At 36.7% G+C, this 15,383-nt stretch overlaps 1 protein-coding gene across 6 annotated transcripts in view; it reads left to right on the top strand.

Annotated features, from left to right (window-relative positions):
* TUT7 (terminal uridylyl transferase 7) overlaps nucleotides 1–15,383 on the top strand; it is a 55,200-nt gene that overhangs the window by 3,516 nt on the left and 36,301 nt on the right. For 5 of the 6 annotated variants that reach the window (XM_037036134.1, XM_037036130.1, XM_037036132.1 and 2 more), the window contains exons 3-11: nucleotides 3,207–3,388; nucleotides 3,635–3,751; nucleotides 4,245–4,422; nucleotides 5,948–6,036; nucleotides 7,979–8,030; nucleotides 8,924–8,993; nucleotides 9,741–9,867; nucleotides 11,393–11,512; nucleotides 15,091–15,243. In XM_037036134.1, coding sequence (XP_036892029.1) covers nucleotides 3,207–3,388; nucleotides 3,635–3,751; nucleotides 4,245–4,422; nucleotides 5,948–6,036; nucleotides 7,979–8,030; nucleotides 8,924–8,993; nucleotides 9,741–9,867; nucleotides 11,393–11,512; nucleotides 15,091–15,243 — 1,088 coding nt within the window. The remainder of the gene's footprint in view (nucleotides 1–3,206; nucleotides 3,389–3,634; nucleotides 3,752–4,244; nucleotides 4,423–5,947; nucleotides 6,037–7,978; nucleotides 8,031–8,923; nucleotides 8,994–9,740; nucleotides 9,868–11,392; nucleotides 11,513–15,090; nucleotides 15,244–15,383) is intronic. The other variant, XM_037036133.1, reaches the window with a different exon arrangement.

Raw genomic sequence — 15,383 nt, 5'->3', positions numbered from 1 at the left:
TATAGATCAAGAGCTTGCAACCAGAAAGATGTTAAAGGAACTGTTTACATATAAAAACCTCTTATATGTATTTTTGTTTAGTCTTAAAAGAAGTAGATTTTAAGTGGTTTTGAATAGGAAATATATCTTTACTATCTTTTTATTGAAAACAGCCAGCAAGCTTCCTTATTTTCTCTGTGTGAAATACAGTTGTGGGTGTTCACAAATGCTAAATGAAGGGCTTTGCGGTCTGTCCCTGGAAAATCTTCATACAGAAAGTATTAAGCTTTGGTATAGCATTGTTGCTTACTGTAGAGAGAAATTTAAAGTATAAACTTTGTACTGCACTTTGAGATTCCTAAAAAGGATCTCATTAAAGGAACTGAAAATTTTCTTGAAAATGCCTTAATAAAGGAGGATCTTATTAAATGATGGAGTTGCTTTATTTTTAGTACTGTTTTTCGGTTCTCCATTACCACTCTGCTCTATCCCTCAATATCCTAGATTGCCAATGTAGTGTATTTGGGACGTTGCCATTAATGATCTTAGCTGGAAAACAACCACTCAAATACACATCCTTTGTGAACAGAAGAGTGGTCCATATGCAAATAAAATATGGAAACTTAGAATACTGTATATAGAGAATTCATATTACAAAAAACCTGGGATAAGCCAGGTAGTCTCCTTCCAAGGAATTATGGAAATTCTGTAGTGACACCCAGCTTTGCCTTCCAAGATCCCTGGCTGCAAGATTTTATTTGATTGTTTTTACTGTGCAGGCCTGTGAGACTCAGCTCAGAAGGTTATATTGCCTTATCAGTTCTGATCTGTTCTCGAGGTCAGTGGGTATGCTACAAGAAAGGGTTTTAATTAGTTCTTTTTAGTTCTTGCATTGTCAGAAGGCTGAATTTAAGAATTCTATCTATGCCTTAATCTCTATTTCACATCCCTTTACTTTGGTTCAGTCATGTGTCCCCGGACAAGTTACTTATTTCTGGGACCAGCATTTTTCCATTCTGTATAATGGGGATCATTTTAGCCTCCACAGTGATCCTGTGGAGGATCCAGTGATCCCTGTGGAGATGAAATGAGGCAGTGCACATAAACTACTTGAACTGCATCTGTCACGTAATAAAATACTCTGATAGCTGCTATTATTGTCAGCATCAGACAAAATTTCTGCAGCCATCTACTTCTCTATATAAAAATGATAAGGACTTAATTGTATCCTTTGTAGGAAAGTTGAAGTCATTTTTTCTAGAAAGTGATTGCAAATACAGTTGTATCTAGTAGCCTTTGTGATCAGGAGGGAGGAGGGGTTCAAAAGGGAATTGGATTCCATATCAGTTAGTGTTTCCTGAACCAACATGGACTTTCCTGATGGGTATTGCACATACTAGTGTAAATCTCCAATGAGTGTTGGCCTAAGTAGAAAACTTCTGTCCTGAATACTCAGGTCAGATACAGTTATTTAAGAGTAGAGTGTAATGATAAGCAAATTAAATGAAAATAGGCACCTTTCTTAAAAGAAATGCTTATCTCAAAAGTTTAGGCAGATCAAGGGTACTGCCCTTAAAAGATTGATGATTTAATTGGGAGTGGGGGGAGTGTTTAAAAGCCAGTGCTAAGATAGACTGACATTTTTTGTTCTAATAACTACTTACCTTTTTACTATTTTTGTTGGTCCATTTTGATTGCTTAAAAAAGAGCTATTTGTCCTAATAGTATAATTTTGTTTAATTGCTACTTACCATAGTGTAAAGCTGTTTGTAGAATTTCATTACATTCATCTTATGGTAGTTTGAGCACAATGCTTGGTGATTTTCCTTTAAAACTGTTGACAATAGCTTTTTAAAAATAAAGGTTCTTTACCTCCCTTTTCTAACAAAATTTTTTTTCAATCAACTGACCCATTGTAGCTGCTTTACAGGTAGTAAGGGCCACTGGAACTTGACAAGAATTTCCGCATGCAGGACATTGCGATAGGTTTCTGTTTTCATGCTAGTTATTGGTAAACCATTTAGAAACTGTTCGATCTATTTATCCCAATTTTAATTGGGGAAATTAATTTTAATCAAATGTTAATAATAGCTTCATTTTCATAACTTAATAGAAGTTTATCAGTTATTTAAGACAATTTTTATGAAGCAATCCTGCAGTCATCTTCAGTTGTACAAGTTGAAAAGTTGTGTTTTTTAAAAAAGGAGCAGGTTCATTTATTATAAAGGTTGTAGTACAGCAGCACAGTCAGTAAACAAATGATTAGTCTATATTTGTAGAAAACTTTTAGTTCAGTTACTAACAGTTTCTTTCCTTTGCAGTGTGCCCAGTGTGCAGGCTATCAAAGAAGCTAAAATGAGAGATAAGATAAAATAGGAAATAGTTGTCCTCAGTAAATAAAATTTTAGTTTAAACTTTATATAAATGTGGGGGGCGGGCAATTATGTGAAGACTAATTCATCATTTAATTTACAATTAAATTAAATGATGAATTTTCGTTCCAGATAAGAATGTAGTTGATTTCTGAGTTCTTTGGAGATGTTTTCATTGTCCATCTTTGCTCTGTTGACATTATTCACTTATAAAAATGAAAACAAATGTTGATAGTTTTTATTAGAATACAGTAGATACATGTACATTATGTATTATGATATGTTAGGTATATTAGAATTAGAGGTATACTTCCTAGGATAATTTTTTTTCAAATTCTAAGAGAAAGTTTATTTAGAAAGTTACAAACATAGTAGAAGTGAGCCAGCTGGGCTGCATAGACTCTGGAAACAAGTTTCAGAGGCCAAAGAAGGGCCCTGGGAGCCTAGAGAGGGGAAGGCAAAGGGTACGCCCCGAGGGGGAAAGAGAGAGGAAGGGGTGGTGGGAAAGGCTCAGGCCCTCTCAGAGACTGACAGCTCACTCACAGGATAATTTTTACTATTGCTTGAGTATGTTTAGCTGTACACCCACAAAAGATGATGAAATTAAACTGTATGGATAAAGTAGAATTCCTTTTGAGTTTTCCAGACAGGTGATTTCTGTGGATTAATGTACCTAGGTAAGGTGCTTAATGAATATTTAGGCTTTCTATCCATGGGAGAGCCATCTCTTTTCCTTGGCTCTGTGCTCAGATGTCATTCAGATACTACACGATTTCATTAATAAACATATAAAATCTGCTTTTCACTCAGTGCTGTTATTCAGTATCACCAATAATATTTGTCCTCTAACTTAAGAAAACAAGAAGCAGAAGTCCAGGCCTAGGAAGCCACGGAGGATGAGAAATGGGGAGAGTGAGCTGGACGGAGACTTGGAGGGCCCTGTGATTGACGAGTCTGTGCTTTCAACGAAGGAGCTCCTGGGTTTACAGCAGGCTGAGGAGCGATTAAAAAGAGATTGCATTGACAGGCTGAAAAGGGTAACATCTTTTATTTGTTAGTTAAAATCCTTGTTTTGTTTCGACTGAGTTAGTAATTGGGAATGTGTACTTGGATGAATTAGGTTTCCTACTTGGTTACTATTATCAAAGCTCTATAAGCTACAAGTGATAGTTTGATTTAATGAATTGCTTAAATAAATGACTATTAGGATACTGATATGTATAAATTTATACATATACATGTATATGTATATGTATAAATTTATAAATCTCTTCAAATTGTAGCGACCAAGAAACTACCCTACAGCAAAGTACACCTGCAAACTTTGTGATGTTTTAATTGAATCCATTGCATTTGCCCATAAGCATATCAAAGAGAAGAGGCACAAGAAAAACATTAAGGTAAGTTTAATGTCACCACAACAATTGTTCCCTTGTCAGTTGCTATTACTTGTCTTCTTTGTGACTTTCCTCTCCTTAATGATTTACTGCTTACATTAGTGGAATTTACTTTGCCCTGTACACTTTATGTTGGTCATACATGTTTTGCTGGGTAGTCTTGTGAATTTCCTGAAGGATCATATCAGGATGAATGAACTCATTGATAGGACCTAGGTATATATCCTTATGCCAGTAATAATAAAAAAAAATAATTTGTCATTGCTATTTTTAATCTTCTTTTTGGCACATTTTTCTTACTCTTGCCTTCTCTCTATTATCACTATATGTGCATGAAGAAATGTGCTTAACTTTGATAACATGAAGACTAACACAGCTAAAGTGAAAGGGAGGGCTAACAAAATATTCCCGAATATGACACAGGGTGTTGCCTTAGTAAATGGTAGAAGGTTAAAAACCTGTGAGTTGTTTTTAATCTCAACGTTGATCTTAAAAGGAAAAGCAGGAGGAAGAGTTGCTCACTACGTTACCCCCGCCTGCGCCCTCCCAGATAAATGCAATTGGCATTGCCATTGACAGAGTGGTACAGGAGTTTGGCTTACACAAAGAGAACTTGGAACAGAGACTAGAAATTAAACGTATCATGGAAAATGTGTTCCAACACACATTACCAGGTATTTTCTAGATTTGTTTTTCTATTTAGCTACCTAAAAGCACCTCATTCATTTTTTTCTACTAGTAATAATTTTCACCTGATAGAAATTGACTGGCCATATCTTGAAGCTCTTAATTTTTTGCATGTTTTTGTTTCTCCTGGCTTCCCCCAAGGTAGCAGAGACTTACATGCATTCTCATTAAACCTGTCTTCATTACGAATTTCTTTATGTGCATGTATTTGAAATTAAATGCCCCATATTATTGGGACCCTGTGGAACTCTTGTGTATATGTTTGCTTACCTTTCTACCTATTTAAATTGACACAATATTTTGCGTTAAAATAAAGAGAAGTATCCTGGAGTTGTTTTCAGGTATCTGTGTCCAAAAAGGTTCTATTTAACCACAGTTAAAAGAAGTACAACATCTGAAATGAGCTTTGGAAACTGATTTGTAATAGATTTGCATACTGTTGAATTCATTTTCCATGTTATGTTTGTGGAGCCATGGAAAACCGTTTGTTGTGAAGAGCCACAAGTGATTCTCAATCACAGCTGGGGTTGAAATCACTGTTTAAATTGTCACCATATTGCCCACCGAACCATTCATTCTACTGAAAGATAATTATATATAGTATATCTTTTGTATTCATACATGCCTTTATAAAGGGGCGAGGATTTGCTCATTTCATTATGTAGTTACCTCATCCTTTATGCTGTAGACAGTTCCTGAAAAGTCTGAGATTTTGATCATTTTTGCCATAGACTTCCATTGTAATATTGAATGTGTTTTTCCATAAGAAACTTTTAAAGCCCAAAGAAATCACTTGACTTAACCTGAAAAAAGAAAAACTCAAAGTTCCCTGACAAGAAGAGATCAATTTTTAGCGCAATAGTAATAAAACATTCAGGGAAAAAAATGCCATAAATAAATATAAGCAATACACAAACACATACATTTTTCTCTGAAAAATGAATCACATGTTGCCTGGCATTTTAAATTATATCAGTCATAGAATTATTTTTCAAAAGGTTTCCTAAAGGAATTATATTATGTTACGTGCTTTTTGTTTATAATGTAGTAAGTATTCATATTAAGTAACTTTATAAGTTAAATTTAAAAAAAAGAAGAAAAAAAAGTAACTTTATGCTGAAGGTCATTTTTATGATTATTGGTTTATTATACTATAGGTTTATAAATATAAAACAAAGATAGGCATTTCTTGTTATCTTTTGCATATCAGCATTTTTTAAAAGTGTTTTCTGCACAAAATGTGAAATGATAATTTAGGAATTTTTCAAACATGTTTTACAACTTAAAAGGGTAGCCCTTATGTTAAACCACAGTCAATGAAGCCTTTCCTGTTAAATAAAATAAAATAAGGAAGAATCGCCCTTGCTATTCTTTGTTTATGCCAACCTTGAATACTGTTTTGCTTTTGTAAGTAGTTGTAATTGATGGTTCCATTTCTGAAATAGTGTTTTGTTATAACTTTCAAGAAATTTTACTTTATTTACAGCTTTCATTTATTTAAATTTTTTTTAGATTGTTCTCTGAGATTATATGGGTCATCCTGTAGCAGATTGGGTTTCAAAAATTCGGATGTAAACATTGACATTCAATTTCCAGCCATTGTAAGTACAAAAGGAAATGCTGGAATTTTTTAGAGTGGTTTAGAATTTCTTACTTCCAAATGTGAGCTGTATTTCAGATATGAATATGTTTTAGAAATTTGAAGATTTTAAGTATAATGGTGGCAGGTCTTTTTCCTAAAATTTCCATTTTTATGTTCTTCTACCTGTCTTCAATTTTAGGGCATTTCTTTTAATACTCTACAGCTTTTGTACTTTACTCTTCAGATCTTTCATGCTTCACACACTGGTATTCTTACCATGTAAATCTAATGGGGCTATTTTAGGTTCTGCTAACTTGAAAAGATTGATTTACCTTGGTAAAGTCAACTTTCCAATGGCAGGAAAGAAGTTTAGATTTTAGGCAGTATACTTACATAAGGGTTTCCTTTTTTTTCTTCTTTCTAAAAAAATTTTCACCTAAGATATGTTTATTGATCTTAAAGAGAGAGGAAAGGGCAGGGAAAAGAACACTGATGCTCACATCAGTTGGTTGCCTGCTGTACGTGACCCTTCCGAGGATCAAACCTGATTGGGAATCGAACTCACAACCTTCTGGTGTACAGGACAATGCTCCAACCAACTTAGCCACCCAGCCAGATAGGGCAGGGCTTTCCATTTTATATACCTACTTTGTAAATATAATTATGCTTTTGAAGAACCACACCTGACCTAGTTTTCTTGTTTAAACATGATTCAAAAAGTTTTTGATGAGTCAGAATTTTAAAACTGGAAGGTACTTTAGTAGATTATCCATTTATTTACTGGAGGTTCCCATAACCCAGTTTGCAAATGGTTCATGCCCATTTACCTGGATTGCTGGTTAAAATACAGCTTCCTGGGCTCTATCCTCCATTCTGTTTCATAACCTTATTCTTTGCCATCCCTGGCTTTAACTGAGCAACAGATTTTTCTATTCTTCCTATTTTTTTAACCTTAAATTCTGATTAGTAATTTTATTAGCATAGCATTTATTTTGATCTTATGTCATTCATTCATTTAGCAATATTCACTGAGTCTTGTATTGTATGCCAGGCACTATACTGGATTCTAGAGGACAGAACAGTTATGATTCCCCCCTTATAGAATGTATACCTAGTGAAGGAGATAGGTAATACGTAATTACACATGTATTATAATTTTGAGAGCTATGCAGAGAAACAAGGTTCTCTGCCAGAAAACAAGGGACATGCAGATACATGAGCCGTGAAGGCCCCTTTGAAGAGATAACATTTAGGCAGAGCCCTAAAAAATAAAAAGGGGTGAGGGGAGTGAGAGGAGTAGATGTGTTTCAGGCAGAGGCAATGGCATGCAGAAACACCCTGAATCAATAAAGAGCTTGCCCTCTTCAAGGAGCTGAAGGGAAGATAGTATGCTACAGTGAAGGGACCTAGAAAAAGAAGAGCTTAAGATTAGGATAGAGGAGTAGACTGGGCCCAACAGGCATGATCTGTAGACCGTGGTAAAGAATTTCATTTGACTTAAGGGCAGTAAGAAGCCATTGGCAGTTTTAAGGAGGGGCATGACCTGACTAGATCGAATTCATGCTTTTAAGTGATTTTGGTTCCTCTGTGAGCAAGGATTGGAGAAAGGCAAGACTGAACTGGAGACTGAGTTAGTGATCTGTTGAAGAAGCCTTACAGAGTGAGAGATAATATCGTTCAGTTTAACAACTTCTAGCCACAACTTTGAAGATTTACTGAGAGGCTGGGTAACTCAGGAGTTAGTCAGGAGTTAACTGTGTAGTAGGTCTCCTTGGCCCATACTCATCCTCATTTGATGCTCATCTCTGTGTCCCTGACCGGTGTGTGCACACAATGTAATGATTAGTTTCTTTACTCTGGGAGTAATGCACTAATTTAGATAGCTTCAGAAGACTGTGTATTGTCTCAGTGAAGCAGAAGTACTTGTGGCTTATTTGACTGTGCATTGATTTATTTTCTAGATGTCTCAGCCAGATGTTCTCCTACTTGTTCAGGAATGCTTAAAGAACAGTGGTAAGACCAAATTCTTCCACATTTTGCTCCTAAATGTTTCTTTTGTCTGTAATTTGAATATATCATTTTTGGAACTTTGAAAATAAAAAGTCATGGTTTTAAAATTAAAACCAGGTTTGCATCCAGGTAATATGCAAACAAAACCCACAGTGAATGCCTGGTAACAAGTTAGAGTCCTGTTACTTGTTCTGCGCAGAACCATTTCGTAGGTAAAGCTTTTAGCTTGATGGTAATGTCACAATTTATAAAGATAAAATGACTGCTAGACCAAGATTAAAGAGACATAAAACATGTAAAATTTCCTCTTGAGGATAAAACTAGAGATAATCTGTTTACTTCAGTGGTTTGCGTTAATACTTTATAATGGCAGATAGGTGGCCCATCCCTGACTCATATATCAACAAATGGTTGTTCCCAAGTTTATTTGTCAGTTCGGGTGATGTCCAGCTTGGAGCTTTATGCTGTCCTTAGGTCTTACCCAACCATCTTATCTCTTGAATTACTTTTTCCCAGGCTGCTTGTTGAGTTAAAGGTACACTATTTACTTTCTTTAGTCAGTATGTTTCTTTAACCCCAAGTACTTCAGTAGCTTTTGCAGCAGGGGTTTTTTTAATATCCTATCCATATTCTAATTATGTTAGTCATATAACATTTGAACATTCTAATTCAATAATATAGTCATTTCCAGGCAAACATTCGTTTTACAAAATAAGGGTTTTAAATTAATGTGATTCCTTGATCCTTGACTATACTCTTCCTTTTCAAGAGCTTTATTTAGTAATGGTCTTTTAAAAGGCTGAGCAGATAAGTCACAACTGGAACTTGGTACTCTATCTAGATTTTTTTTTAAGATATAGTTCACCTACTTAGAATTTTTTTTCTTTTTTCCTCAGATTCTTTTATTGATGTCGATGCAGATTTCCATGCTAGGGTACCAGTGGTGATGTGCAGAGAGAAGCAAAGGTCTGTTTCTTTAAGTTGTTTATATATTAAATATCAATTTGCCAAAAGCACATGTACTTCACTAAATCTTAGTGTCCAATTTCTAGAATGATAAACTCCTTAGGTAGTGGATTTCATAGGCTTACATAGGAGGATTTCATTCTCCCTATATTTTTGGCAATTGATGCAAAAGGAAACTTTTAAAAAGAAGAAAATTATTTAAAATGAAAAGAGGAAAGAAACATTTTAACCCATTTCAACATGGTAAAAAAAAAACCAGCTTTGTCAAATACTTGCTCTGATCACTTTCGTTGGCCATCTTTTTTAGCAGAATTTTTAGCAGTGCTAAATAGCCATTGGTGTGACTTCACCCATGTATCTGTCCCTCCGTCTGGAAGTATTACAGTCAGTACTCTTAAATGGGTGGTTTATAGGCCATAATGATTGTTCACTAGGTAGATTCCTCTGACTCTTGGGAGAACCCTCTTATTACAAATATAAATTCATGCTCCCAAATGAAACATTTTATAGTACTTTCCTTAGCTTTAGTTCTGAAAAGTAAAAGTTACTCAGAAAAGAGCTGACCTATCTTTTTTAGGTCAAAGAAAATAGTTTCTTAAATGACCGAGAAATATTTAGGGAGTTTTTACTTTAAGTACTTAATATCAGTAATTAGTTGTTGTTGGCATAAAACATGCTTGATAAGACTGTATAACACTTTTTTTCTTTCTCTTTTTCTTTTCCATCCTCATTCTCAATCCCCACCAGTGGTCTCTTTTGTAAAGTGAGTGCAGGAAATGAAAATGCTTGTCTGACAACAAATCACTTAACTGCCCTTGGAAAATTGGAATCGAAGCTGGTTCCTTTGGTGATTGCATTTAGGTACTGGGCAAAGGTAGGACTCATGCTCAGATGCATGAATACATTCGATTTATGCTTCAGCAGTATGCCTTGAGTTTTGCGTGGTTAATTTAATCTCAGATGTTTGGGTGTATATTTATAGACATCAAGAGAGTAGACATCTGAATACTGGAACCAAAACTTCAGTGTGCACAGAAAAGGAAATTTGCTGTTTCTGTTTCACTCTAACTGTATTGTGTTCGAAAGGTAGAAATGATTTATAGGGCTTATTAAAAATCATATTTTGGGGGCAAATCCCAGAAGACGTGGCCCAAGAATTTTACATTTTAACTAGTTTTACGAGGTGGTTCTTAAGGACAGGAAAGTTTGAGATAAAACTTTATTTCCAATAATATACCCAGAAACTCCCCAAAATGAAAACCACTATCTAGTCTTGCTTACATATTCATAGTATCCCAATTGAAATACCAGTAGAGCATTTAACATTGCCCCCAAATGTAAGGTCCCATCATGATTATAAAATTGAGTTGCTGTGCAGGTGCTTTATAGAGAAAACCCACAGTTTTACTGATTAACCCATGGCAGTAACTGTACATACAGTATTTCGCCATGTGTAATGTGTGCTCACATTTTGTGCACATTTTACAAGGGATCATGATNCATAGTATCCCAATTGAAATACCAGTAGAGCATTTAACATTGCCCCCAAATGTAAGGTCCCATCATGATTATAAAATTGAGTTGCTGTGCAGGTGCTTTATAGAGAAAACCCAAAGTTTTACTGATTAACCCATGGCAGTAACTGTACATACAGTATTTCGCCATGTGTAATGTGTGCTCACATTTTGTGCACATTTTACAAGGGATCATGATACATATTCAATATGTGCACGCATAAGGCGCATCCTTATTTTTCCCTCAAAAATGTGGGCAAAAGTGTACATTATGCATAGCATAATACAGTAGTTCCTGTGGCCTGGATCCAGGAAGAACAGAGGATGCCCTACTCTTAATGGGGTGAGTTGATCATTACACTATGCCGTACTTTGAAAGCTGTCTCCTGGTTTATCATAAATAGGCCATGCCTTTGAAGTTGTTTCTGTTGGTGTCAGTGAATCTGCCGACATTCTCTCTGATCCTCTGTGGTCAAAGTGTGCATTTTTAAGGCAGTAGGTTAGGATGAGGGGGCCACTAAACTGAGTGAAGCTAGTTGGCTTGCACTTGGAATTGAACTATCATTTTTATTTCATTAACACGTGTTTTAACCGAGTGAATGGATGACTGTGGATGTCAAAAACTGAAACAGGAAATATTTTTTAGGGTCCTTCATGAGAAAGGGTAGTTACTAAGATTAAAAATTTGAAATTGAAGCTTTTACTCAAACCACAATACATGGTTGCTCCAAAAGTATTAGGAGATTTTACATTGTGTCACTGTGGTGTTTTATTCTGAAGAGTAAATCATATAATACAAGGAAAGGAAGTTACAGGTTTACACTACATTGTGTAAATGACAAATTCATACAAAGGAATGCTTATGCCCTTTTCTTTCTTCTGCAGCTTTGCAGTATAGATCGCCCTGAAGAAGGAGGTTTGCCGCCTTACGTGTTTGCCCTGATGACCGTTTTCTTTCTTCAGCAGAGGAAAGAGCCCCTTCTTCCTGTTTATCTAGGATCATGGGTATAAAACTTTTTTGGGTTATATATTCAATATTGATTTTTATTACCAGGCCACACAATACCTCTGCACGATTTCAGAATTTAAAAAGCTACTCAGAATTGACGTGAAGGTACTTATCCTATTAGTGTGAATATTCATACCTTTCACTGCTGAAATATTGGTGTATTGGTTTACAAGATGCTGCCCTATGCTCTGCTGGGAGAACTTGTCTAAACGGAAGAAAAAACTTAACTTGTGAAACACATGGGATTCCGAGGATTTTGAACAAAGAGGAGGTGAACCTGTATTGAATCCATCATTTGTTACACACTTGCTTTGGGTACCGTTTCATAATTTGATATTTGAATGTATATCTGTCCTCCAGACAGACTGTAGGAAGCATTTGGTTCACTGTAACTTGATGTCTTTTTTTTAAATTTTATTATTTTTAGAGGGGAAGGGAAGGAGAAAGGGGGAGAAACATCAATGTATGGTTACCTCTGGTGCGTCCCCCACAGGGAACTGGCCTGCAACCCAGGCATGTGCCCTGACTGGGAATCGAACCGTGGTTGTTTGGTTTGCAGGACCACGCTCAATCTACTGAGCTACACCAGCCAGGGCTGTAACTTAATTTCTATTCCTAGTCTTTAGTTTTCTTTTTTCCCCAATTCCTGTGAAACAAAGAAAATGTAAGTTTTGCTATTGATGCAGAAATTAATAGTCACCTCTTGAATAATACTTTTTGGTATTATCTTTTTAAAAAAAGTAAACCTCAGCCCTGGCTGGTGTAGCTCAGTGGATTGAGCACGGGCCTGTGAAGCGAAGGGGTCGCTGGTTCGATTCCCAGTCAGGGCACATGCCTGGGTTGCAGGCCAGGTCCCCGGTGGGGGACACATGAGAGGCAACCACACATTAATGTTTCTCTCCCACTCACTCTTTCTCCTTCCCTTCCCCTCTCTCTAAAAATAAATAAAATATTTTTTAAAAAGTAGACCTCAGTTATATGAACATTCTTTCTGGATAAAGTTTAGTTGATTTATTCATAAAATAAGATTGAAGAGTAAGCCATCTCAAAGTCCAAATGTTGTTATTCTCATCCTCTTAGAAACCTCACTTTTAATCCCAAGGCATATATCTCGATAAAATCTATATGGAAAGTCTTACTTGGTGAAAAGCTAACTTTGGTATATTGGGTATTTTAACTTCCTTTCTTCACACAGTGTGTAGAATTCTCATTATTTAAGGAGCACATACCAGAGCAGTAGCTCTTTACTATGAATACATAGAAAAAATAATGATTATAGGAATCTTTTTTTTACTTAATAGACTGGGAATTAAGCAGCACCCCTTGTCTGCAAGGACCTAGAAATAAAGACGAAAGCAGAATGAGCCCCTTATAAACTCTGTCCCGACATAAGAGATTGCAGTTCATGGTGCCTCAGTTGTCTAAAGGGAGCTCTCTTTGTATTTGTAGTCCTGCAGCGAAAGAATCCAGGGCCCTGGAAAGGTGTCTGCCAGGCTCCTGTCTGTCCAGGGGGAAAGAGTGAGAGAGCAAAGCCAGCCTTCGTTGCTAAATAGCCCTTCCTGTCAGACACCAGTAGGAGTCTGGAAGTCTGAATGACTCCCCAATGAAGCAATGAATTAAGCAGTTTATTGAGGAAAGGGAAAGACTTTTCAACAATTAATGCTGGAAAAACTAGATATCCATAAAGGGAAAAAAATGAACATTAAACCTTTGCCTCATAACATACCCTGAAATTAACCCAAAATGAATTAAAGACATAAATGTCATAGTTAAAACCATAAAATGCCCAGAAGAAAGCCTAGGAGAGAAATCTTTGCAGCCTGGGAATAAACAAGGATTTCCTAAGGCAAACACTAAAATTGCAAACCATATCAATAGAGAAAAAGTGATAAGCTTTGTATTCTTCAAAACCCATCAAGAAAACAAAAACAAGCCACAGAATTGAAGAAAAATAATTGAATACATACATCTAACAGTCACTACTCCTTGTAGTTTCCAGAGTATTTTCTGTAAGAGGGAGGTTGGTTCTTTCAGTCAGTCAGCAGGTCCTCCCTGAGCTTTTACCTGTGCCAAGCCCTGTTCCAGATGCTAGAGTTAGACCGCTGAGCAAAATGGCAGCCTTTCCCTCAAATTGATGTATCCAGTGAGGTGGGAGAGACAGTAGATACCAAGTGGCCATAATTTCTCTGAGGAAAACTAAACCAGGGAAGAAGGACAGAAAGTGAATGGGAGGGTCTATTTAGAGAAGATGTATGAGCAGAGCTTGCTTGCGGTGAGGGAGAGTGGGCCGATTGTCCGGGGGATTTTCAGAGCAAAAGGACTAGCACGTGTGAGCTGTGAGCCAAGAAGGCGCATCAGAGAAGTAGCAAAGGGCCAGATTACGTGGGACTTTTCTAGACCCTGGAAAGGACTGAATTTCATCCTGAGTTTGAAGGAAGCCATTATAACTGGTAGCAACATGATTTGGTTTGGTTTGGTTTGATGGAGGATTGCTCCGCTGAGCCAAAGAAGTAGTCCATCTGATGTGGAAATGCGTTTGCAAGGCGGCATGCCGCATCCGCACCCACCCCGCAGTTCACTGTGTATATGAACCTATTTAAAGGCAGTGGTAAATTTCATTGTGCACTAAAGAAACCTGTTCAGCTTGGTTCCACATTTCTTAGACCTTTTGAGCCCGGACCGTTCTTCAGCATTTTGCATCTCAACAATATCGGTAGAAGCAATTTCTTACATTTATTGAGCATTTACTACGTGCTCAATAGTAAATGTTTCTACTATTCACTGTTTCTAAATCCTTTCATTATTTCATGTCACAACTATCCCATGAAGGAGGTTCTAGTGTTATCCATTTTAACAAAAGCCTAAGACCTAACGTAAAATTAGAATGTGATGAGGGAACTGAGATGTTTTCCCTTTTGCATATTTTTAAGTTTATTGGGGTGAAATTGGTTAATACAGTTATGTCGGTTTCAGGTATATAATTCTATAATACATCATCTGCTTATTGTGTTCACCACCCCAAGTCAGATCTCCTTCCATCACCATTTATCCCACCACATACACCCTATTCTACCTCCCCCACTCTCGGAGCTGAGATTGGATCCCAGACAGTTTTACTGCAGAACTCATGACCTCAGGCTTGGGCCATGTTGCCTTCTCTTATACTGTTTACTAAAGAATTATTTCACAAGCTCTGGCTGGTGTGCCTCAGTGGATCAAGTGCTGGCCTTCGAACCACAGGGTCTCCAGTTCGATGCCCAGTCAGGGCACATGCCTGGGTTGTGGGCCGGGTCCCCAATGAGGGGCAGGTAAGAGGCAGCCACACACTGATGTTTCTCTCCCTCTCTTTCTCCTTCGCTTCCCCTCTAAAAGTAAAAATAAAATTAAAAACTTTGGTTTTTACTTTAACAAATACTTTGAAATTTACAGATATCTCAGATATTTCATAACTGATACCTTATATATTTTCAATGAATCATAGGTGTCCTTTTTATTCCTTCCAGGATTAATAAGCTCTGATTGGTAAAAAGAAATTATTTCTGCCTTATAATAATGTGTGTCTAATTTTTCCTAGGTTGAAGGATTCTCACTAAATAAATTAGGCAACTTCAGCCTAAAAGATATTCAGAAAGACGTTGTCATCTGGGAACACACCGATAATGCCACGGGGGGTGCGGACACAGCAAAAGAAGAGGCACCCAAAAAAGTACCTGTTAGGAGGGGACAGGTCTGTTCTGTCTTCACTTCTCGTTCTACCATGTTTTTAATTCAGTTATTAAGAGTAGGGCTTATGCGTTCATCAGTCCTCTCTTCCTTCCTCAGCCATCTTAACAGTTTCATGGATGTTTCGTTTCTTAGTCTCTGCAG

This window comes from Sturnira hondurensis, unplaced genomic scaffold (genome assembly GCF_014824575.4).
Source record: "Sturnira hondurensis isolate 20B ecotype Veracruz unplaced genomic scaffold, ASM1482457v3 Scaffold0022566, whole genome shotgun sequence".
NCBI classification, from domain to species: Eukaryota; Metazoa; Chordata; class Mammalia; order Chiroptera; family Phyllostomidae; genus Sturnira; species Sturnira hondurensis.
Note: the sequence above shows the minus strand (reverse complement) of the source record. Positions and strands in the feature narration are given on the sequence as shown.